This window comes from Oncorhynchus kisutch, linkage group LG14, assembly GCF_002021735.2.
Source record: "Oncorhynchus kisutch isolate 150728-3 linkage group LG14, Okis_V2, whole genome shotgun sequence".
In the NCBI taxonomy this organism is placed as follows: Eukaryota; Metazoa; Chordata; class Actinopteri; order Salmoniformes; family Salmonidae; genus Oncorhynchus; species Oncorhynchus kisutch.
In genome coordinates this window covers 24,206,836-24,229,902 of record NC_034187.2, presented here as the reverse complement: position 1 = coordinate 24,229,902, position 23,067 = coordinate 24,206,836, and the positions used below count along the sequence as shown (strand labels likewise).

At 43.2% G+C, this 23,067-nt stretch overlaps 2 protein-coding genes across 3 annotated transcripts; one reads left to right on the top strand and one right to left on the bottom strand.

Moving 5' to 3' along the window:
* The first annotated feature begins 230 nt into the window (after window positions 1-230).
* Window positions 231-2,287, top strand: LOC116353445 (runt-related transcription factor 3-like). Its single transcript, XM_031789195.1, has 5 exons — window positions 231-461; window positions 667-823; window positions 947-1,051; window positions 1,248-1,355; window positions 1,929-2,287. The coding sequence occupies exons 1-5, from the start codon at window positions 231-233 to the stop codon at window positions 2,285-2,287; spliced, it is 960 nt and encodes a 319-aa protein (XP_031645055.1).
* Window positions 2,288-3,248: 961 nt separating this feature from the next.
* On the bottom strand, window positions 3,249-9,655 carry LOC109904142 (chloride intracellular channel protein 5). 2 transcript variants are annotated; one of them, XM_031788066.1, is made up of 6 exons: window positions 9,008-9,655; window positions 5,098-5,207; window positions 4,903-5,028; window positions 4,571-4,677; window positions 4,308-4,489; window positions 3,249-4,008 (listed from the first exon to the last, which is right to left on the bottom strand). In XM_031788066.1, exons 1-6 carry the CDS (start codon window positions 9,584-9,586, stop codon window positions 3,844-3,846), a joined length of 1,269 nt encoding a protein of 422 aa, XP_031643926.1. In that variant the 5' UTR covers window positions 9,587-9,655; the 3' UTR covers window positions 3,249-3,843. The 2 variants fall into 2 exon arrangements, with proteins under 2 accessions (XP_031643926.1, XP_031643927.1); XM_031788067.1 differs by lacking the exon at window positions 9,008-9,655 and adding an exon at window positions 7,103-7,412.
* Between the last annotated feature and the right edge of the window lie 13,412 nt (window positions 9,656-23,067).

Sequence of the window (23,067 nt, the reverse complement as noted above, 5' to 3'; positions counted from 1 at the left end):
TTTTGACTTTTTTCTTTTTTACAGTACTTAAATATGTATACAATACAGTACTGTATGAATGACAATAAATAAAGTTACACGCTCTATATGCTCCCAACAATGTTATTTACTAGGCTGTTGAGTGCAGCCATAGATGGGTCAGAACTGTTTTTTAGAAGATTTTTACTTGTTCTTTGGCCTCTGCTTCAGAAGGCTTTTTGCTTGTTGGCTAATGAAGATCGAGTCTCATCATGTTACTTATTCCCCCAGATCCCCAGATCACTAGCCGTAGGTTCAGTCCACCGCTCCATGGTAAGACCAGAGATGGGACAGTGGGAGTGACAGCTCAGCATGAGGAGAGTGGCCCCCAGAGTACGGGGGACATTCCTGCTGAGTTCAGGCCCACCGACAGCCCCAACTTTCTGGTGTCAAGCCTCCCCGCACACTGGCGTTGCAACAAGACTCTGCCACGTGCCTTCACGGTAACACACACAAAGTCTGGATTCTGAGTCTTCATCACTTGACCTCATGTCAAAATAAAATTCCCCTTCTTTCAGCTTGCCAGTGTTTACAGTACACAGTGTACACATGGGAGAGGTACTGAAAGGTTTAGTGAGGGGACCATTGAACATCTTTTCTCTCTCTATTTAATTTGTCCTCCATCCCCCCTCCGTCCTCCCTCTCCAGGTGGTTGCCCTGGGTGATGTAAGTGACGGTGTTCTAGTCACAGTGATGGCAGGGAATGATGAGAACTGTTCAGCTGAGCTACGGAACGCCACCACGCTGATGGCATCACACACAGCACGCTTCAATGACCTCCGCTTTGTAGGACGCAGTGGGAGAGGTGTGTTTGTGTGTGTTTGTGTACAACAGAGTATGTGTGTGTGTGTGTGTTTAACATGTCTCTCTCTCTCTCTCTCTCTCTCTCTCTCTCTCTCTCTCTCTCTCTCTCTCTCTCTCTCTCTAGGTAAAAGCTTTAATCTGACCATAACCGTGTTCACCAGTCCTCCCCAGGTGGCCACGTACCACAGAGCTATCAAAGTTACTGTAGATGGACCTAGAGAGCCACGCCGTGAGTACACACACACACACACACACACACACACACACACACACACACACACACACACACACACACACACACACACACACACACACACACACACACACACACACACACACACACACACACACACAGACTCAGGTTTTTGAACAGGGACACTGATTGAAGAGGGCTATAACTACTTGTGTATGTTGCTCTCTGATAGGTCACAGGCAGAAGCTAGAGGTGGGTCCAAAAACAGGGCTTTTCAGGGTTGCCATGCCGATGCAGAGTCTCCGCCCCCTCAACAACATCACCAACCCTCCAACAAGAGGTGAAATCAGAGCAGTTAAAACGCTTTCTGTGTATACTGATGGGCCAAAGTTTACTGATATTTTCATGAGATACTAATAACTATATGAAACACTCATTGCTCTTTTGCTCCTTCCCTCCATCACTTTCCCTCTCTCTCTCCCTTCCTTCCCTGTCTCTCCCCTTACTTCCCTGTCTCTCTCAATCCCATCCCTGTCTCTCTCACTTCCATCCCTGTCTCTCTCACTTCCATCCCTGTCTCTCTCACTTCCATCCCTGTCTATCTCACATCCTTCCCTGTCTGTCTCACTTCCTTCCCTGTCTCTCTCACTGCCTTCCCTGTCTCTCTCACTTCCTTCCCTGTCTCTCTCCCTCATTCTTCGTCTATCCCCTGCTCCTTTCATTATCTCTCCCTCCAGCCTTCCCTCTCTCAGACTCTAGGCCCCTTTCCTCACCCCCCTGGACCAATGATCAATCTTACCCCTTCTCATCCTCAAGAACCACTGGCCTCTCAGGTAGGCATACATGCATGCACACGCGCACACACAGTAACACAGTGATGTGCCCTCTGACCCTGTGTGCGTCTGTTTTCCAGGTGTGTGTGAGCTGGCTGCTGGGTTTGATCGCCCGTTTCCCCCCCTCTCCTCATTCTCGTCCACTCCCAGAATGCACTTCTCGTCCTTCCCTTACTCCGTCACCCCCCCTCCACCCCCGTACCTCCCCCCACCTTTCCCCACGCTCACCCCCCATTCCCACAGTGGACTCTTCCAGCCCAGCAGCAGCCCCATCCTCTACTATGGAGCCTCTGCTGGGACCAACCACTACATCTCACTGCCAGAGGGGGACAGGACAAACCACTTTACCTCTGGGCCGGGAGGAGACCAGGCCCCCACTGCCGCGCTGGCCAATCAAACAGAGGGTAGGGGGGAGGAGCCTGTGTGGAGGCCATATTGACTCGGACAGGATGGTGCAATCAATCAATCAAGAATCAATCAATCAAGAATCAATCAAAACCTGATGGTTAGTGCTTTACACCTGTGTCTTTACATTTATATTTGTTCCCATTAATAATACTAAGATGCACTACGTAGCTCTATGTGTGTGTTTTATGAACTCATACAAAATGTACTTTTGAGTTTTATGGTTATGTAGTGTTATTTTATGGTTATTGTTGGTTATAGGTAGGCTTATTATCGGTTATCAGGTATGTTTGGTCGATTGTGTTTTATTTTATTGTCTGATGCCAAACAGTTATCTATGAAATGACAAAAAATGATAAATTAATAGCTAATGGATTGAATAATATGTAATTATTTGAATCAAATAAAGGATTGGTTTAATGAAAACAGGTTTGATAAATTCAGTTCCAAATGAAATAAAATTGTATCGATTTGATTAGAACAGAGCCATCAAATGAATACATTCCATTGTCCATGGTGCTGAAGTCGGCTACTCAGAAGTCGGCTATTTACTGGTTAGGTTTATATGTGGGAGGATTAAGTGTTTCCTTTCTAAACCCCATCACACGTTTCAAATCTTTCCATAACAAGTTGAATTGAGATGAATTAAGTGTACTGCACCACTGAAACTGCCTAGCACGAGGATGATTTGTTCAATGCCAGAATCATGGCACAGGAAAACAAAATTAATCACTGATTCAGTGCATGTTGTAGTGCATAAATGTAAAGTTAGGGCACTCTGCCTGTTTCTGTGTCCCCTCCTCTCCTCTCATGTCCAGTCATAACTATCATCTCATCCACATTGTAACAACATCATTATTTATTCAGCAGAGGGTGAGAGCATGTGGTTTCTGTATGCAAGCACCCTCCCACACTCACTTGTTTACTTTGGTATCATTCATAGAAGAAAGAGCATGTCAATTACTTGAGTAACAGTAAAGAGTCCAGCCAACTAATTTATGAGAAAATAGATTTATTATTTAAATTAGAGCAATAACACTCATTAACATTCGTTAACTTATGATCAAATCAGTATAGTTATAAGAAAACTTTGTGACCACAACTCTGTGACCACAGGATGGTGCAGTCTGGGAAAACACTTTCACTTCACAATCACATGCCCTATCATTCATTCATCTACTAACCAACCATTCATTGAAATCTACTGTGGTTCTTCCATTCAAATAGCACTTTCTCTTCATCCTCGGTTACTGCTCTTTGCTCCAATTTACTGTACTAAAACTGTTCAAATATGAACATATTATAAAGATCGAAGATCATATATCTTGAATTAAGTTAATCTTGCAATATTAACATCTTGATCATCTTCCTGCGCCACCCTTGCTCTGAAAATGTATTTTTGTGGGACAGCTGGAACTATATAAAAAAAGGATTATTTGAGTAAAAGTCTAAAAGTCCAGAAGTGTGAAAGAAAGCAGGATATACTAAAATAGGTTTTATATGACTGAGTCTGGTTTATTTTATTGGATTTAATGAAACCTGATTTGATTCATTTCAAAAAACTACACAGAGTAATGATTCCAGGCATTATCACTTGGACAGCCTCTTGGCCACGTCCTGATAGGCTAGTTCTATCTCTGCATCAGCCGCGCAGGTGTTGGTAAACTCATCTCGCCTGTAGGCATTTTGAATGTAACGCCATACACCCCGCAGCTCTGCAGGGATCTCATAGTTACGGTATCTCTTAGCGACCACCTGGAGACAGAACACACACCAAGGAGAGAATCACAATCCCTTCGGATACAGTAACCATAACCATATAAACCTATAGGTGACTCTGGCCAAAAGGGGTGCCCTGTATGGGCAGAAGGTGTTATTTGAGGTCATAAGAATTTAGGGCACAACACTAAATCCTGTAATAGACAGCCTGACACAAACAGATCTGAATGAAACACCAAAGGTAAAGAGATACTGTATCTTGATACAGCCCACTTCAGTAATTGGTTGATCATCACTTTCTGTCTGTAGTTGGATAATAACAATAGGAATAATACCTTGACGACATGTAATTTGGGCAGCAAGTTGCAGTCGGCCAGTGTTAATGTGTCTCCGTCTAGATACTTCCGTATAGACCCCCCTTCTGCCACATCTCTGCCATCCTGCAGCTCCTCTGGCAGTGGGGACAGAAGGAACTCATCCAGCTTGGCTAATGCCTTGTTGAGACTTTTCTCTAGAACTGCAGGATGCACACACACATTACTGCACACACACAAACCCAGGCAACCCACTTAGATCAGTGAAGTTTGTGTGTGTGTACCTGCGTTGTTCTCTGGCCTGATGTTTTTGATGTAGGCTGAAAACTTGGCGAAGATGTCGTTTCCTGCCGTATTAGACTCCCGGTTCTTAGCTGACAGCTTAGGGTACCTGAGGAACACCAGCGTTAACAAACACAATCTTATTTAGACTTTTTTTACAGTGTGTGTGCATGCACGTGTGTGTGTGTGTGTGTGTGTGTATGCACGTGTGTGTGTGTGTGTGTGTGTGTGTGTGTGTGTGTATGTGTGTGTGTGTGTGTGTGTGTGTGTGTGTGTGTGTGTGTGTGTGTGTGTGTGTGTGTGTGTGTGTGTGTGTGTGTGCGTGTGTGTGTACCTGGGTGGAGCCAGCATATCCTCTAAGTATTCTTCTATCTTATTGATGTCCGTCTTCACCTCTCCTTCGAACGTCAGGAAGGGTGGGTGTGTGCCTGGAGCAAGGTTATGGAGGTCAGCCGGCTTTCTATAGGACAACACACACAGATGGGTTAGTGTATATCTGAGAGTGTGTGTATGTCCGTGTGTGTTTTACCTCTTCAGGTCGACTGTAGTGACGTTGAAGACGACTCCTTTTAGCCAGAGGATCATGAAGAGACGCTGAGAGAACGGACAGTTACCTATACTCTCCCCATCACTCCCTGCCTGCACACACACGCACACACACACACACACACACACACACACACACACACACACACACACACACACACACACACACACACACACACACACACACACACACACACACACACACACACACACACACACACTGCAGACATTAGTACACATACAGTTATTGAAATATTTCTTGAGCCAGTATCATACCCTTTTCAAGTTGCACAATTTGTGCATGGATCTCAAAACAATAGGATATGTCTACAGCTACCTGTAACCTTTAGGCTACTAAAATCACTGCCCTATACACTCAGACCTTGTCAGACTGGCAACATACACTCACACACACACACACACACACACACACACACACACACACACACACACACACACACACACACACACACACACACACACACACACACACACACACACACACACAATGGCGATGGCTGAAAGAGGATCCTGTAAGGGGACACCAGACACACCATGAATAATATATCAACCTTCCATTACACACCTCACTGGACACACTGCCCTGGAACAACTATCACATTATAACTACCCTACTGTACCTCATATACCAGCTAACTACCCCTAGAACTACCTCATATACAGCTAACTACCCCTAGAAACTACCTCATACATCAGCTAACTACCCCTAGAACTACCTCATATACCAGCTAACTACACCTAGAACTACCTCATATACCAGCTAACTACCCCGAGAACTACCTCATACATCAGCTAACTACCCCTAGAACTACCTCATATACAGCTAACTACCCCTAGAATTACCTCATACATCAGCTAACTACACCTAGAACGACCTCATATACCAGCTAACTACCCCTAGAACTACCTCATACATCAGCTAACTACCCCTAGAACTACCTCATATACCAGCTAACTACCCCTAGAACTACCTCATATACAGCTAACTACCCCTAGAAACTACCTCATACATCAGCTAACTACCCCTAGAACTACCTCATATACCAGCTAACTACACCTAGAACTACCTCATATACCAGCTAACTACCCCGAGAACTACCTCATACATCAGCTAACTACCCCTAGAACTACCTCATATACAGCTAACTACCCCTAGAATTACCTCATACATCAGCTAACTACACCTAGAACGACCTCATATACCAGCTAACTACCCCTAGAACTACCTCATACATCAGCTAACTACCCCTAGAACTACCTCATATATCAGCTAACTACCCCTAGAAGTACCTCATATACCAGCTAAATATCAACCTAAAACTATCTTACTACTACACACACTGCCCGGTAACTAGCCATTAAAAGGCCTACTACATATAGGCTACACCACAATATAACTACCCCTACTACAACTTCCCCTCAACTACACTAACTACCCCCGATCAGTCCATTACCCACCTCAAAATGACAGGAGGCAAGTAACATGAACGCTAATGCAAATCCCTTGTTTATTTAGCATAACATATGCTCCAAATCTACCTCATACTAACTACCCCACTATACCAACTACCATTACCTCATTAGACCTGCATATCAGGGAGCTATGAATAAGTATAAATGAGTGTCATAAGAATGAGTCTGGCAACACTAGAGCCACAACATGACTGAACCATTTAACCAGTTAACCTCATGCTTTCACTGCTTAGAGGACCAGAAATAATTCAGTAGATCTGATCTGTCGGACAGAGAAAGAGAGAGGGGGCAGCAGAGAATAGGAGGAGAAAGGTATAGGGGAGACAGGGGACAGGGGACAGAGAAAACACTCGCAGGCGTGTTGGGTTACTCTGGCCCTGTGCCACGGGAAAACAACAACAACAACAAAACACACACACTACGCAGCAGATAATCATACAACAGAAAGACATGATCCTCAAATACACACACACAGACACACACACACCCCCCACCTTGACAAAAAGTTCAATATCAGGGTCCTTCTCCTCTTCAACTGCAGACGTGTCAGTCATCTCCACTGCTCTAACGGGTGTGTGTTATCTTCTGCAAAAGTGTGTATGTGTGTATTGTCCGTCTGTGTTCTCAGCCTGGGTTCTGGCCCAGTCACGTTTGTCCTGTTGTACCCAGCAACTCCTTGCTGTGCTGCGCGCTTGTGTGTCAGAGCTTCTGTCCTGACCGTGTCTCTTGATGTATGTGTATGTGTTTGTGTGTGTGTGTACCCTGGTTGTTTTGATTTGTACTCTGAGTCCAGCTGTCTGAATGAGTGTGTCGGTCAAAAATAGTCAAGGGGGCGGGGGGTTGAGGTGTCAGTAAGAAGAGGGGGAGAGGAGGAAAGCAGTAGAGTGGAAAAGGAGAAGTGCTTTGGGATTGTAGTGTAGTGTAGGGAAAAGGAGTACAGGTAGGTATGGATGGATCAGGTTCCCTCCCTTATTAACATAATTAGATCTGAAATGAACCCCTTTCCCCTATATACAGTACACTCCTAGAAAAAAAGGGTTCCAAAAAGGTTATGTGGCTGTCCCCCATAGGATAATCATTTTTGGTTCCAGGTAAAACCCTTTTTGGTTCCAGGTACAACTCTTTTGGGTTCCATGTAGAACCCTCATTGGAAAGGGTTCTACGTGGAACCCAAAAGGGTTCTACCTGGAACCAAAAGGGGTTGTTCAAAATGTTCTCCAATGGGGACAGCCCGTTTAGAACCCTTTTTGGTTCTAGATATCACCTTTTTTCTGTAGTGCACTGCTTTTGTCCAGAGCCTTTTCCCCTGAGTCTAAAAGTGGTGCCCTAAAATAGGAGTAGGGGGACATTTGGGACTCACTCTTCAACTCAAACGCACCTGTGGTGTCGGGAACGGAGGGTGTGTGTGTATGTGTGAGTGTGTGTGTGTGTGGATGTGTTTTACTGCTGACCCTGTTGTTATTTATTGAGGTGTGTTGTCGTGTTAAATCCAATATAGATAACCTGTGAAGTGGACTTCAGAGCTCCATCAGATTGTAGGAGGATTATAAAACTATTTAAACTATAGAAAACATCAAACAGAAAATCAACTACTCTGCTTCCTCAAGGCCTCACCTGTACTCACACCTGCCCTAATCAATAAATCAATCAAACCTTGAGAGGAAGCAGGATGACCTTACCTGTGATATCCCTCCACAAACACACATCAAATAAACACACAGACACATACAGTAAATGCACTCACAAGGGGGATTCACATGCTACTGGAACCCTCAGTTGAGTCATTGGGGTGGGATGGAATTCCAGTCAGTTCATTTTAAATTTAGAATCTGGGCAACCCCCCCCTCCCCTCACACAAACACAAACACAAACACAGTCCACACACACACACACACACACACACACACACACACACACACACACACACACACACACACACACACACACACACACACACACACACACACACACTGCTGACTGTGGTAATGTCACCTAAACGGTCAGAGAAGTGCAAGGCTTCTCTGTGTGTGTGTGTGTGTGTGTGTGTGTGTGTGTGTGTGTGTGTGTGTGTGTGTGTGTGTGTGTGTGTGTGTGTGTGTGTGTGTGTGTGTGTGTGTGTGTGTGTGTGTGTGTAGATGTGTTTTATAGCTCACTTTATCTCAGACATGACCTTGAGAGGGCAACCTCCACTCTGATATCAGTCTACAGAGCATGATGAAACACATACACACCACACACACACATACGCACACACACAGACACGTTATGTTCTTCTATCTTCCTTGTTTTACTACCCTTGTAGGGACATTTACTATCCTTGTGGGGACACACAACTGAATTGGGTCTTAAACTCATACATCTTTACGTTGTACCCTGATATCATTACCATGTTGTCTTACCCTGACGAAGAGTGAGATCACTGGCCCATCTGCTACTGGCATTGGTTCCTCAGGAGGGTTCCCCTGCTCTGACAATGATGATGAAGTAGAAATAGATGATGAAGAAGATGACAAAGAGGACCGCCGGGAAGAGGCTTCATCTGTGTTCACCTTCGCCTGCAGAACCCTCCTCTCCAACTTCCTCTTCTCCTCCTTCTCCTCCTCCACCTTCTCCTCCTCACTCTCCAGCCTCTCATCCCCCTCACTCTCTTTCTTTTTCTCCCTTTCTCCCTCGTCTTCTGATGAGCTGGAGGACCTGAAGGAGCTGCTCTTGCTCTCCAGTTGGGGCAGTGGAACCGCAGGTGCCTCTCTCAGGCTCCCGGTGTTCTCGTACTCCACAGTTAGACCGTCTCCGTTTCCGTTCCCGGATGCCTGGGGTGCTTCCACATCACAGTAAACAGAATCATTCACCACGTCACTGGGTGTCTCGTAGATACTGCTGGTCTGGGTCTGGTTCTGGTAGGTATCCTCCGTTGGGCTGTCTGAGTCTCTGTCCAGGGGAGTCTCGTAAATGTTCTCACTCTGCTGCTCCATGTTCATGTTCTCACCACGATGCAACAGGTGCTTCTGACATGGAGGAGAGGGAGGGAGGGAGGGGAAAAGAGAGAGAGAGATGGAGGTTGATGAGATTGTAAATGACCTGGGGGCCGTGTGTGCACATGAGCGGTCTGTCCCCACCAACACTTATTGCTGTGATTATCCGGGGACTTTGAACCTGGAGGACGAGTTCACTCAAGGAGGGGAGAGGAGAATAGAGCAGAGCAGAGCAGAGGAGAGCAGAGCAGAGGAGAGGAGAGGAGAGGAGAGGAGAGGAGAGGAGAGGAGAGGAGAGGAGAGGAGAGGAGAGGAGAGGAGAGGAGAGGAGAGGAGAGGAGAGGAGAGGAGAGGAGAGGAGAGGAGAGGAGAGGAGAGGAGAGGAGAGGAGAGGAGAGGAGAGGAGAGGAGAGGAGAGGAGAGGAGAGGAGAGGAGAGGAGAGGAGAGGAGAGGAGAGGAGAGGAGGAGAACATGATTGCCATAATTTTCAGATATAAATTAGCTGGACTTCCGGACCCAGATTCCCCAGGCATAAAAATCTATTGAGTATCTCCAGTAGGCTGCAGAAAGGGGAGAGGAGACCCGTAGATTAGCCCTCGGTCCACTGGGCCAATCAGGAAGCGTCTGTTGTAGGTGTGATGCGTCTGTCGACGTATCCTATATTACGATTGGTTTACCAAGCTGCTTGTTAAAAGGAGCGCCTCTATTTTGAGGACGTTTTACGACATCGTCAAGATATTGAAATGACAACAGCTATTGTAGATAGCTATGGATGTGAAAGCAGATCTATTTAAAACCAAATGAGAAAGCTGTGGAATTGTTGACAAACTAACAAGGTGCGTATGACGATCTTGCGCAGTCCTTCAGCTGGCTGGCTAGCTAGTAAACATCCAATGTTAGCTACCCGGCAGAGGTAGTAAGTTAGCTACCAAACTTTTAGTTTGGAAAAAAGTCGTCAGTTGTAGCTATATTTCTCTGAAGCTAGTAGGGAGCTATAACTGTCATTAAAATCACTAGCTAGCTACATGATGTGCTGTGGTGGTGGTGGTGGCAGTGCATTGGTGGCAGCAGTAGTAGTGGTAGTGGTGGTGGTGGTGGTGGTGGTGGGGGTTGTCAATATAATGTAAGCGAAGACCCCCCTGAAATGGACAAAAATGAATGGGAACATATTGGCACCATACGAAACATATACACGATGTCCAATACATTTCATCCAGCATTTCATTCAAAGCTTATGGCAAATTCATATGGTAAATGCCAAGTGCCACACAGCAAAAATCCAATAGATGGTGAGCGCGCTCCACAGTAAATGTTCATATTCCAAATGCACATCAACCCAAGACCCAAGGGTCAAATTTTGAAAATTAGAATAAAAAAAACCAACTTTATCACCCCCTTAAAAAAGTGCTTTCTGGACCGTTTGTCAATTATACATGTATAAGAACTGTATGAACATACTTTTGTCATATTTTATTGTCATATTTTTTTTACTTGTCCATAAGGCATGTTTTGTCCATTTGCAATATGATTTCATAGGAAGTCAAAGGTCGAAGTCAAAAGTCAGTGAACCATTGCCAAATGCCATAAAAAATGTTCAAATGCAATATGAAAGTATGGAAAATGCCAAATCAGGATGTTATGTCGATTTGCCATGTACGATCATAGGAAGTCGGTTTCCAAACCCAAAAGTCAGTGAACCATGTCCAAATGGCATTTAAACTGCCCAAATGATATATAGCACTACGTTAAGCCATGAATCAACCTAGATGGTCTATTTGTCATGTATGATGAGGGAGAAGTGGGACTTGTTTTTTAATAAAAATTAAAAAAAAACGTCCAAAATGACCAGAGGTGCCCCCCTATTTGATGGGCACGGGTGGGGGTTGCTCCCTACCCAACCGTAGACCCCTTTCTCCCCCTAAAGGCATTAAAAACCATTTAAAAAATGTGCTCCTGGTAACCCATTCCAATCACCAGGTGCACAGCTGTCCATTTGCAATATGTTTCAATGGGCATTTACCATCACGAATTTGACATGCTCAAAAATACTGCAGGAATGCGAAATTGACTGGCCCGATGAACTCGGGATGGCTGGGCAGTGATTCTGGTTTCTCTCCATCACTTGTTTGTGTTGATTTCAGAATGTCAATTTGGTGATGGTCTATCACTGTTTAAACATATTGCAAATGGACACAAGTTAGCCAGCAAGTCACCGTCCATCAGTCAATTAAATATCAATCTGACACCAAACTGCTACAAACTGACACCACACCCACTTTATCCAACTCGTTTAGAAGCCAACTATCACAGCACCTTCTGTTTAAACCATAATAAAAACATAAAACATGTAGTTCTAGCTGCGGGTCCAGATCTGACATTATGTGTAGGCCTAGCTGAGGCGACCCCGAATCCCAAGTTTCGGCTCTATAGGTCATTTGGAGCTCGAGCAGCGATCTTAACTTCTTGGTGACAGGTGGCAGTATTTTCACGTCTGGTTGAAATGCATGCCCAAATTCAACTGCCTGCTACTCATTCCCAGAAGACAAGATATGCATATTATTAGTAGATATGGACAGAAAACACTCTGAAGTTTCTAAAACTGTTTGAATCATGTCTGTGAGTATAACAAAACATATTTAGCACGCGAAACCCCGAGGACAAACCATTCAGATTTCTTTTTTTGGAGGTCACTCTTTTCAATGGGATTTCATTGGGAATCCAGATTTCTAAGGGACCTTCTTGCAGTTCATATCGCTTCCACTGGATGTCAACAGTCTTTAGAAATTGGTTGAGGTTTTTCGTTTGTGTAATGAAGAAGTACGGCCTACTTGAACGAGGGTCACTTGAAGTGTGCTGTTAGATAGTGGTGCGTGACCAGAAAGCTAGCTACAGATTGTTTTCCTCCTGTATTGAACACAGATCATCCTGTCTTCAATTTTATCGATTATTTATGTTAAAAATACCTATAGTTGTATTACAAAAGTAGTTTGAAATGTTTTGGCAAAATGTACAGGTAACTTTTGAGATATTTTGTAGTCACGTTGCGCAAGTTGGAACCGGTGTTTTTCTGGATCAAACGCGCCAAATAAATGGATATTTTGGATACATATCGAAAGAATTAATTGAACAAAAGGACCATTTGTGATGTTTGTGGGATATATTGGAGTGCCAACAAAAGAAGCTCGTCAAAGGTAAGGTATGAATTATATTTTTATTTCAGCGTTTTGTGTCGCGCCTGCAGGGTTGAAATATGCGTTTCCCTCTCTGTTTACGGAGGTGCTATCCTCAGATAATAGCATCGTTTGCTTTCGATGAAAAGCCTTTTTGAAATCTGACATGTTGGCTAGATTCACAACAAGTGTAGCTTTAATTTGCTATCTTGCATGTGTGATTTAATGAAAGTTAGATTTTTAAAGTAATTTATTTGAATTTGGCGCTCTGCATTTTCCCTGGCTTTTGGCCAGGTGGGACGCATCCCACATATCCCAGAGAGGTTAATTGGTGCTGAAAATGCACATTTTCCGGGCATTGCTACTGGGTCCTTGAATGAGCTATCGGACAGAAACGTTAGGGTCCGTCTCTATGGGCTGAGGTGGTTTCAATGCACCTAGTCTTGCGACTCTAGGACTTTTCTAAATGTCGTCATTTTTGTGATGGTCAAAATGAATTGAACTTATTGCAAATGTACGAGGCTGTTTCTTGGTCTGAGAACCGTCTAGAGCCACATAACTCACCACGAACTATCAACTTGAGCTCTAGAACAGGTTTCTAAAGTTTCAGAGCTCTAGGTCTGACAGTTCTTTGATAGTTCGAACGAAGGTAACTATTGCAGGCTCTGTGTGTCTGTAAGCCACTCCGTATGTCACTCCGTCCTTGCTGTGTGTGTGTGTGTGAGCTTTTCATGGAAATCTGATGGGAGAAATGACTGATTTACAGTTCATGGGGGTTACCTATTCACACATATGAAGTTTTGGAAAGATGTGACTATTTTAACCCTTCGAAAAAGCCCCTGTGTCCCCAATTTAAGGCACTTCCAGTTGGCACAGGAAGCTAAAAGTAAACATATATCCTCATTGGGGTAGGCGTTTTGCAGCATCCTGAGTTTAAAGTCTTTACGTTAAGAACTGACTGATTTACACAGGGTTGAATGCAGTGATTTTCACAAACTGCAGGTTCCCCCGCTGTCACCCCAAAGCACCTGAAATTTAGGGCCAGGCTTAATTTTTGGCCTAATCTTTTTCACAGTCGCTGCGCTTAGACCGAGCGAGCTACGGTCAAGCGGGGCATCTCGTTGAACTCGGCACGGACTTGAGATTATGGTAATGCCATTGCCGACTCTGTGTGTCTTTAAGCCACGCACTGTGTCATTCCATCCTTTGTGTGTGTGTGTGTGTGTGTGTGTGTGTGAGATAATTTTTTTATTTGACATTGTTGGGAGAAATGACTGCTTTACAGTTCATGAGGGTTGCCTAATCACACATATGACGTTTTGGAAAGATCTGACCTTTTTAACCATTCGAAACAGCCCCTGTGACCCCAATTTAAGGCAATTCCGGTTGGCACAGGAAGTTGAAAGTAAACACATATCCTCATTGGGGTAGGCTTTTATAGAATCCTGAGATTTAAGTCTTTACATTAAGAACAGGCTTGAATGCACTATTTCTCACAAACTGCAGGTTGGGTATGGCAAAACACTTTTAGTGAGATTTTAATCACTTCCGGTTGCTCCAGGAAGCTTAGAATCAACACAAGTAGTCCTCATAGTGTCCTGATGGATTGTCATCGAAGACAGTTTGATTTGGCATTCATAAACCACATAGGCTTCAGGTTGAATTTAGGGGAGCAGGCAATTTATTCCTATGGGGAGAGATGTCATTGTAAACTGTTAGATGATAAAAACCCTGTTTTCACTGTTAAGGGTTAATGCCACACAGTCAAGGTTAGGCTTGCACAGATCGGGAGGACCTTAGGAACATTCATGTGGTTGAATTGTCCTTCTAACCCTAACGGTTATCGAAGACAGTTTGATTGTCCCCCAAAAGCACCTGAAATTTAGGGACAGGCTTCATTTTTTGCCTACTTTTTTTAATGGTCGTTGCGCTCAGAGCGAGCTACAATCAAGTGGGGCGTCTTGTTGAACTTGGCACGGCCTAGAGACTATGGTGATGCCATTTTTAGTGTTGATTTCAGTCTGTCATTTTGGTGATGGTTCATCACTGTTTAAACATATTTCAAATATACAAAAGTCAGCCAGCAAGTCACCGTCCATCAGTCAATTAGATATCATTCTGACACCAAACTGATACCATCTGACACCAAATCCACTTTTCCCAACTCGTTTAGAAGCCAACTATCATATATTTCAGAGCAGGCTCATAATTCACAGCGCCTTCAGTTTAAACAACAATAAAAACGTAAAACACATAGTTACGTTCTAGCTGCAGGTCCAGATTTGACATTATATGTAGGCCTATGTGAGGTGACCCCAAATCCCGAGTTTCGGCTCGATAGGTCATTTGGTGCCACAGCAACAACCTTAATTGGTGCTGAAAATCTAATTTTTCCAACATTGGGGTCCATCTCTATGGGCCGAGGCGGTTTCAATGCACCAGGTCTTGCGACTTTTCTAAATGTCGTCATTTTCGTGATGGTCAAAATGAATTGAAGTTATTGCAAATGTACGAGGCTGTTTCTTGGTCTGAGAACCTTCTAGAGTCACATAACTCACCACGTACTATCAACTTGAGCTCGAGAACAGGTTTCTACAGTTTCAGAGCTCTAGGTCTGACGGTTCTTTGATAGATCGAACGAAGGTAACTATTGCAGGTTCTGTGTGTCTGTAAGACCCACACTGTCGCTTCGTCCTTGCTGTGTGTGTGTGTGTGAGCCTTTCTTGGAAATCTGATGGGAGACACGACAGTTCATGAGTGTTGCCTAATCACACATATGAAGTTTTGTAAAGATGTGACTATTTTAACCCTTCAAAACAGGCCCTATGACCCCAATTAAAGGCACTTCCAGTTGGCACTTCCAGTTGGCACAGGAAGCTAAAAGTAAACATATATACCCCCTCCTTGGGGTAGTCTCTTACAGAATGTTGAGTTTTAAGTCTTTACGTTAAGAACTGACTGATTTACAGAGGGTTGAATGAGTGTGTGTGATTTCAGAAAATCACAGAAATCTCGCAGAGCTCCGAAACTCACCTTAACGGATTCCACTGAACAACTGGATCTGTAACTTTTTTGAAAAAAAATGAAAATTTCTTTGACCATCACCAATTGTACATTGTACGATTTCTCGTCAAGTACAATAGATAAATGGCTGGTTCTTTTTTTCCAGACACCGTAGGTTCATGTACTTTGACGTGAAGTGGTCAAATTAGCGCTTTATTTTTGTTTTTGACCTATAATCCCAGAAAAATGGCCTGAACTCAAAAAAGCGTTGAGGCCTCGACACCATCTTGTTTCTGGGCTAACAGCCCATTAGTCCAAACCTATGCTCACCAAGTTTTGTCTTCGAAGTCTTTTCTGTTTAGGAGAATTGGAAATTGCATTTGGACATGGGAGAGTGTCACGTTCTGACCTTTATTTCCTTTGTTTTGTCTTTATTTTAGTATGGTCAGGGCGTGAGTTGGGGTGGGATGTCTATGTTTTGTGTTTCTATGACTTTCTATTTCTGTGTTCGGCCTAGTATGGTTCTAAATCAGAGGCAGGTGTTGTTAGTTGTCTCTGATTGAGAATCATACATAGGTAGCCTGTTTTTCACTGTTGGTTTGTGGGTGATTGTTTCCTGTGTCAGTGTTTGTGACACACGGGACTGTTTCGGTTTGGTCACATTTATTGTTTTTGTATTTTGTGTTCATGTTGAGTTTTTCTTATTAAAAGATGGACACTTACCACGCCCCATCTTGGTCCGATCCTTGCTACACCTCTTCAGAGGAAGAAATCAGCCGTTACAGAGCGTCTCCCTCAGGGAGAGGAAGCTTTTCAGAAATGTCATCTTGAAATACATGTATATTATACGTCTTTATAACAATATATTATAGCTAAAGGCTTTATTGGTATATACTCCACAACCATAATTTGGTATTTTTCCATCACAAAGTTTGTTTGGACTTTTAGTTGAAGCATTTGCACCTCCCCCGACTGCAGTCATCGACTTCCGTCTGCTTTCGTAAGTCACCTTGAACACGGCCATATAAAGGCTTTATTGGTTTTAAAGCTAGAATAGTTAGTTGTTACATACATTTTCTTAAACTTCTAAATTAATGACAGATACCCATTGATTCTTGAAGAATATAACTTATAAATGCCTCAAGGTTAGTCAAAATGTTACCCAAAATATAAGCTTGTTTTACTCCAATGCCTGTAAACAAACACTTTATAGCTTCAAAACATTGTTAAAACTATCATTTTGATATCATGGATGGTTAGTCCTTGCATTCATAGCTCTGTCTATGAATTTGAGTGGTCACATTTCTCCAGGCCCATCCCTCAGCTTTATACCAAAACAGAGGTGGGGTGATCGCTTTATTTTTTTCAACGAAGGACTCTAACCTTAGTGTGTACTCCACACTAATTTGGTCTCACTCACTCATTCACTCTTAGAATGTTAGCGCTGCTGTACTTCCTCTTTAGCGTCGCCTCATTGGCTGCTTCGTTGGGAAAGACAGAAAGTGGCGGCGGTGTTGTTGGTGTCGTTTGACTGTTTCAGAGCTGACTATCTCAGACGGTTCCTTCTATCCAACCTAAAGCTTCTGTACTCACAGGGAGTCCTTGTGGAACAGATTACTAATGTCTTTATCACCAAGACCTTCCCCATCCATTACAGCCTGGTAATATATATATATGACAGGTCTGTATGCAGAGTCTCATGGTGTCGTAGCTAGCAATGTGTTTGACTTCACCACCTTCAATGACAACGACCCCTTCTGGTGGACGAAGCCGCGGCACTCTGGGGAAGGTGCATCTGCGACAGCCTAAAATCAGACACTGATGTAGTTTTCCAACAGCAATGCTCAGTGCAACATGACACACACCCTTGCTTTTCATTGGAATGTCAAAATAAACTCCCCCATATCACACACTCACAAACTGTAAATATATATGTGTACATTGAACTATCAATTGGTGAGAGAGAGAGAGAGAGAGAGACTCAAATATCACATCAATTTGTACATATCCACACTGTATACAATCACGTCCAAGTTCGTTTCAGTCACGTCTTTGGTCACGTTCGCTTGGGTCAAACAAAAACACTAATGATTGGTTGACAATAGAGCCTCCCACAATGCAGGGTGATGCTGCATTGTGAAGTTGGGGAAGATCAACTTCAAAAACTTGCAGTCGACTCACGTAATGACGTTTGATCACATGGTTATTGTAAAGCTCAGGCAGTCGTAATGTGGCACAAGTCTGACAATTTTTATCCACATAATGCAACACACTTTGAATGGCGGTGACCAACATTGGTCATCGACTCGACAAAATTGATCAACTCAAACATGGACAATATTACATTGCATTATATTGTGCTCAGTTCTGCAGTTTTTTTTTTTACTGTACGAGTTTGTGTGTGTTAACAGGTTGATGACAACGTGGGTCTGCTGCTGTCAGAGCTGAAGCGGTTGGGGTTGTGGGGGCGTGTCAACGTCATCGTCACCAGCGACCAGGGAATGGCCCAGTATTACACTGATCGCATCATCAGACTGGGCGAATGTCATCACCCTGACAACTACTCAGTAGAAGACCTAACCCTTGCTGCTATCATACCCAATGGAGCTATACACACACACACATATACTAACTGTGAGTGAGAAGTTTATGACTAGTTAAAGGAGATTCTGGTTAATGTTTCAGCTGCTGGGGCTGCCACTGGCACCAAACAACTGATCTCTGTCCCAGGCATGCTGCTTCCTGGCTGGGGAGGGCTGTGTCAACACCTCCCTAATGGTGGGACTGGTGGTGGGGGTACTGCTGGTTCTCACCACACTCACAGGTCAGTCTGCCTTATTGTTTGTATTACATGCATTACATTATTATCTTGTTTCTATTGAAATATGTTGTTTTTACTATAGCTGAAAGACAGGACATTTAAATGAGCACTACAGTCGTGGCCAAAAGTTTTGAGAATGACACAAATATTAATTTTCACAAAGTCTGCTGCCTCAGTTTGTATGATGACAATTTGCATATACTCCAGAATGTTATGAAGAGTGATCAGATGAATTGCAATTAATTGCAAAGTCCCTCTTTGCCTTGCAAATGAACTCAATCTCAAAAAAACATTTTCACTGCATTTCAGCCCTGCCACAAAAGGACCAGCTGACATCATGTCAGTGATTCTCTCGTTTAAAAAAAAATGTTTTAAATGTTACAGTGCCTTGCGAAAGTATTCGGCCCCCTTGAACTTTGCGACCTTTTGCCACATTTCAGGCTTCAAACATAAAGATGTAAAACTGTATTTTTTTGTGAAGAATCAACAACAAGTGGGACACAATCATGAAGTGGAACGACATTTATTGGATATTTCAAACTTTTTTAACAAATCAAAAACTGAAAAATTGGGCGTGCAAAATTATTCAGCCCCTTTACTTTCAGTGCAGCAAACTCTCTCCAGAAGTTCAGTGAGGATCTCTGAATGATCCAATGTTGACCTAAATGACTAATGATGATAAATACAATCCACCTGTGTGTAATCATGTCTCCATATAAACGCACCTACACTGTGATAGTCTCAAATGTGCCTGAAATGTGGCAAAAGGTCGCAAAGTTCAAGGGGGCCGAATACTTTCGCAAGGCACTGTATATCCGTTATTTTACCAGGTAAGTTGACTGACAACACATTCTCATTTACAGCAACGACCTGGGGAATAGTTATAGGGGAAAGGAGGGGGATGAATGAGCCAATTGTAAACTGGGGATTATTAGGTGACCGTGACGGTTTGAGTGCCAGATTGGGAATTTAGCCAGGACACCAGGGTTAACACCCCTACTCTTACAATAAGTGCCATGGGATCTTTAATGACCTCAGAGAGTCAGGACACCTGTTTAACATCCCAGCCAAAAGACGGCACCCTACACAGGGCAATGTCCCCAATCACTGCCCTGGGGCATTGGGATATTTTTTAGACTAGAGGAAAGAGTGCCTCTTACTGGCCCTCCAACACCACTTCCGGCATCATCTGGTCTCCCATCCAGGGACTGACCAGGACCAACCCTGCTTAGCTTCAGAAGCAAGCCAGCAGTGGTATGCAGGGTGGTATGCTGCTGGCATAGGTGTGAGTGTTGATGAGGACAAGGCTGGAGATCACTCTGTCATGCTGATTGAGTTCGAATAACAGACTGGAAGCTTCAAATGGAGGGTGGTGCTTGGAATCATTGTTCTTCCTCTGTCAACCATGGTTGCCTGCAAGGAAACACATGCCGTAGTCATTGCTTTGCACATAAAGGGCTTCACAGGCAAGGATATTGCTGCCAGTAAGATTGCACCTAAATCAACCATTTATCGGATCATCAAGAACTTCAAGGAGAGCGGTTTAATTGTTGTGAAGAAGGCTTCAGGGCGCCCAAGAAAGTCCAGCAAGCGCTAGGTCCAGTAAGCGCTAAAGTTGATTCAGCTGTGGGATCGGGGCACCACCTGTACAGAGCTTGCTCAGGAATGGCAGCAGGCAGGTGTGAGTGCATCTGCATGCACAGTGAGGTGAAGACTTTTGGAGGATGGATGGCCCGGTGTCAAGAAGGGCAGCAAAGAAGCCACTTCTCTCCAGGAAAAACATCAGGGACAGACTGATATTCTGCAAAATGTACAGGGATTGGACTGCTGAGGACTGGTATAAAGTCATTTTCTCTGATGAATCCCCTTTCCAATTGTTTGGGGCATCCGGAAAAAAGCTTGTCCAGAGAAGACAAGGTGAGCGCTACCATCAGTCCTGTGTCATGACAACAGTAAAGTATCCTGTGACCATTCATATGTGGGGTTGCTTCTCAGTGGGCTCACTCACAATTTTGCCTAAGAACACAGCCATGAATAAAGAATGGTACCAACACATCCTCTGAGAGCAACTTCTCACAAACATCCAGGAACTGTTTGGTGATGAACAATGCCTTTTCCAGCATGATGGAGCACCTTGTCATAATGCAAAAGTGATAACTAAGTGTCTCGGGGACCAAAACATCGATATTTTGGGTCCATGCCCAGGAAGCTCACCAGACCTTAATCCCATTGAGAACTTGTGGTCAATCCTCAAGAGGCGGGTGGACAAACAAAAACACACAAATTCTGACAAACTCCAAGCATTGATTATGCAAGAATGGGCTGCCATCAGTCAGGATGTGGCCCAGAAGTTAATTGACAGCATGCCAGGGCAGATTGCAGAGGTCTTCAAAAAGAAGTGTCAACACTGCAAATATTGACTCTTTACATCAACTTCATGTAATTGTCAATAAAAGCCTTTGACACTTATGAAATGCTTGTAATTATACTTCAGTATTCCATAGTAACATCTGACAAAAATATTTAAAGACACTGAAGTTGCAAACCTTGTGGAAATTAATATTTGTCATTCTCAAAACTTTTGGCCACGACTGTACTACCCTTCTCTCTCTCCCTCTCTTCTCTCTCTCTTCTCTCTCTTCCTCTCCCCTCTCCCCTCTCTCTTCCTCTCTCCTCTTTCTCTTCCTCTCCCCTCTCTCTCTCTCTCTCTCTCTCTCTCTCAGGTCTGTTCAAGTTGTGGAGGTCAGTGTTAGTTGTGGAGGTTTCCTGTAGTGTTAAAAGGAGACAGACGAGCCATATTGTTCGATTCAGGTCCTTTATCTGAAAATAAGTTATTGAAGGAAAACAGTTTCAGTTTGTCTTACACTGGATATAACTGGCGTGTGTGTGTGTGTGTGTGTGTGTGTGTGTGTGTGTGTGTGTGTGTGTGTGTGTGTGTGTGTGTGTGTGTGTGTGTGTGTGTGTGTGTGTGTGTGTGTGTGTGTGTGTGTGTGTGTGTGTGTGTGTGTGTGTGTGTGTGTGTGTGTGTGTGTGTGTGTGAAAAAGAAGGGGAAAGAGTATGTGTCATTGGAACCACCAGGAAAAAAGAAAAGAACACAACCACACATGTTGGGTATGAATAGTTTATATATTTTTAATTTCAGTCACATTATAATGTATTAAAATGCAAAGATATAAAATTAAATAGATACTGACTCATGTAACATTTGTATATTTTTCTGATGAAACTACATGTTTTAAAATATGGGTTATCTTATCTCTTATTACCAATATCGCTATAGATACTACTACTATCTCTGTGGTATCTCATAGTATGTCTGAATTGTCACAGGTTAATAGTCTTTTCAGGAGGTAATGTTACAGTAATAATCCATCTCACAGCATCAACTTTAGTGCAACAATCTCCAAACATTAGCATCAGAGGGGTATGTCACCAAGAAAGATCAATAAGTTAGCCTGTCAAACGTTGAACCCACCAGAGGGGTATACTACAAACTACAAAGCTAGATCAAGGAGTTAGCCTGAATATTTTTTAAATACCTTTGTTTTTAGTTTTTCCGTGGTGGGGGGGGGGGGGGGGGTTAGCTTGAAATGGGGCAGACCCAGGACAACAACACAATATCAAAGTCCTATAAAACACTATTTTCATCATTCTCATTCAGTTTGGACATTCTAAATGGAAGAACATAAATCAGCAGTACATAACTAGAATCAATATTGCTAGGGGCAACAAGAGATATGTCCAAGCTGAGGGACATGGACACATCAACATTAGAAAAATGTAAACCCTCACCAAATAAAAACACTAATATATTTATTTATTAAACTCCTTGAGATGAACCAACTATGTAGTTTCAAGGGGGTCCTGTGAGTTCAAAGGACGTAATGACTTATGTCATAACTTCTATATCACACCTGTACAATACATCCATGTTAAGTTTGGTTAAAGGTAGATTCAACAATGTGACATCATCATTTCTGTTAACTGCAGGAATTAATTTTACTGTTGATTTCTGTAAAGTAGGAAGTTGACCCATATGATGATGTCATATTGCAGTGTACCTTTAACCTGCTCTGTGCTTGTAAGAGCTGGCTCCAGCTCAGCATGATGCCCTGACTGACTTTATTTTTTATAAAACTAGTTTCTGATATGAACCTGGAACAATACAGCCTAATCTCTGAGCCGATTGCATCTCAAACTTTGGCTACAAAGTTCAGACCCTTTACCTGCTGTTACTTTTGACCCAGAACAGAAACAGAGAGAGGTTAAAGGTCAAATGTAGAATGCTGAGTCCACTTATGACTCCAAATGCAGACGCTCAAGTGTATTATTGCTTTTATAAATAAAGTTAATATATATTTGCACCATATGAAGTTCATATATGTTGATATATATTTGTGCCCAAAAAATAAGTTCATATTATGTTCATCTATATTTGCACCAAATAAAGTTCACATATATACAGTACCAGTCAAAAGTTTGGACACACCT

What these genes read in the sequence shown, in the direction of transcription:
- LOC109904142 (XM_031788066.1), bottom strand. Translation starts at nt 9,586, where the DNA reads ATGAACATGGAGCAGCAGAGTGAGAACATTTACGAGACTCCCCTGGAC. An exon ending in GATATGCTGGCTCCACCCAG is followed by an intron (nt 4,678 to 4,902) that starts GTACACACACAC and finishes GGTGTTCCTCAG; the next exon opens with GTACCCTAAGCTGTCAGCTA. An exon ending in CAGGCCAGAGAACAACGCAG is followed by an intron (nt 4,490 to 4,570) that starts GTACACACACAC and finishes TGCATCCTGCAG; the next exon opens with TTCTAGAGAAAAGTCTCAAC.
- LOC116353445 (XM_031789195.1), top strand. Translation starts at nt 231, where the DNA reads ATGTTACTTATTCCCCCAGATCCCCAGATCACTAGCCGTAGGTTCAGT. An exon ending in TGGACCTAGAGAGCCACGCC is followed by an intron (nt 1,052 to 1,247) that starts GTGAGTACACAC and finishes GCTCTCTGATAG; the next exon opens with GTCACAGGCAGAAGCTAGAG. An exon ending in CACCAACCCTCCAACAAGAG is followed by an intron (nt 1,356 to 1,928) that starts GTGAAATCAGAG and finishes TCTGTTTTCCAG; the next exon opens with GTGTGTGTGAGCTGGCTGCT.